A 1,789-nucleotide genomic window follows, 5' to 3' on the forward strand; every position below is an offset into this window, starting at 1 on the left:
GATTCCACTGGAGGAAGCATAAAAACTAAAATAATTGGTGGCTTAAATGAGATAAAATTTCCTTTATTTTTTAAGTTAAAAATGTTCAAAAGTAGGCAATGCAAAGATAGCATGACTCCATGGTCATCAAGGACTCCTGTCTCTTTTAAGTTTCTTCTAAACTAACTATCTTAGTTCATTGTTTCCATCACTGGGTCCAATATGGCTGGGGTTTTTTTGTACTAACCATAACATATGTGTGCCAGGCAGCAGGGAGCAGTTAGAGAAGGGGAAAAGCGGACTCATTCCTAGAGATGAGTCATGTCTCTTTACATAGTCTTCCTGGAAGTCTCCTACAACATTTATACATATATCTCATGAACTATAACTCAGTAACACGTCCAGTTCTAAATGCCAAGGAGGCTGGGAAAATGTATTCTGTTGGCTGAGCACACTAACACCATAAATGAAGTTTGGGATCTGTTACTAAAGAAGGAAAGATAAATGGACATGAGTGCCCACTACAGTTTCTGTCACAAATGATCAGTGTTTCCCAAAGGGGAAAAGCTGATTTCATTGCCATGCTACTTCATCTCGCTAGATAAATGTGGTGCCATTTTCTTCCTCTTTTAACACCAATGAAATTAAGTGGGAACAACTTAAAATAATTATACTAAAATTAATACTAATATATTAATGAAAGGAAACACAATTATATAACATTTTAAAAGAAAACATCATCAAAGAAGTTTAGTGCTATGAGAGCCAGACATTCTCATTGTACCAGTTCTCTTTCTCCCATTACACTTCACTATGTTAGTGCATTACTGCTTTGTATATATCTAATGGTTTAAGAATAAGAAAATCTACAATGAAATACAATTGATTACATGGAATTAATTTCCCACTGTTTCCCATCTTACATATTTCTAAGCTATTCCAGAACAAGGATTTGTACAACTATTGACCTCATCAGTGTTTTGATTAGAGAGTTTAAGACCATTCATGTTGGTATAGTAATAAAGAAAAAGATGACATACCGTTTTTTTAAAACATAGTGACAACATGAGAAATTCTACAGGCAAGTTTAATGTAATTTAAATTTCATAATAGGTTGGCAGAAAAACCATTACATTGAATTTTTCACAAAAATTAAAATGTGGATTATGAACGATTATTTTAACTGAATGTTGAAACCAAAGTCATTTGTAAAGTTGGAGTTTTCTTGCATTTCTGGCCCAAGGGGATGGCCCTGGAAATTGGGTAAAACTGGCTTCAGAAATTTGAACTCACTGGTCCCTGAGCCTCCGGTCAGACACACCTCATACTGGTAGCTCTGGGACAGGGTCCCGGTGCCCGTGACATCCACCAGGTGGCCAGGAAAGTGGCCCTCAGGCACCGAGAAACGACCCCCCGAGGCCGCCCTGTTCCTCCTGCACAGCCGCACCGCCACGAACAGCAGCACCGAGAAGAGGAAGAGCGAGGACACCGACGCCAAGGCGACGACCAAGTAGACGGTGAGCGAGTCGGCCTGGGCCTGGTCCGCGGCCGCTTCCGGGAGCGGCAGGTAGGGCTGGGAGAAGCCATCCACCAGGAGCACGTGCAGCGTGACGCTGGCAGACAGCGGACGCTCGCCATTGTCCTTCACCAGCACCAGCAGCCTGTGCTTGGCCGCGTCGCGCTCGCTCAGCGGCCTGGCGGTGCGCACCTCGCCGTTGTGCGCCCACACGGCGAACAGCCCGGGCTCCGTGGCCTTGAGCAGCTGGAACGACAGCCAGGCGTTCTGGCCCGAGTCGCCGTCCACCGCCAC

General features: G+C 44.0%; 1 protein-coding gene across 1 annotated transcript in view; it reads right to left on the bottom strand.

Annotated features, from left to right (window-relative positions):
* LOC105811547 (protocadherin Fat 4-like) overlaps positions 1-1,789 on the bottom strand; it is a 28,874-nt gene that overhangs the window by 8,170 nt on the left and 18,915 nt on the right. The window contains exon 4 of the mRNA XM_012645788.1: positions 1,273-1,741. Within this exon, the coding sequence (XP_012501242.1) occupies positions 1,273-1,741 (469 nt within the window). The remainder of the gene's footprint in view (positions 1-1,272; positions 1,742-1,789) is intronic.

This window comes from Propithecus coquereli, unplaced genomic scaffold (assembly GCF_000956105.1).
Source record: "Propithecus coquereli isolate 6110/MARCELLA unplaced genomic scaffold, Pcoq_1.0 Scaffold236, whole genome shotgun sequence".
Taxonomy (NCBI): domain Eukaryota; kingdom Metazoa; phylum Chordata; class Mammalia; order Primates; family Indriidae; genus Propithecus; species Propithecus coquereli.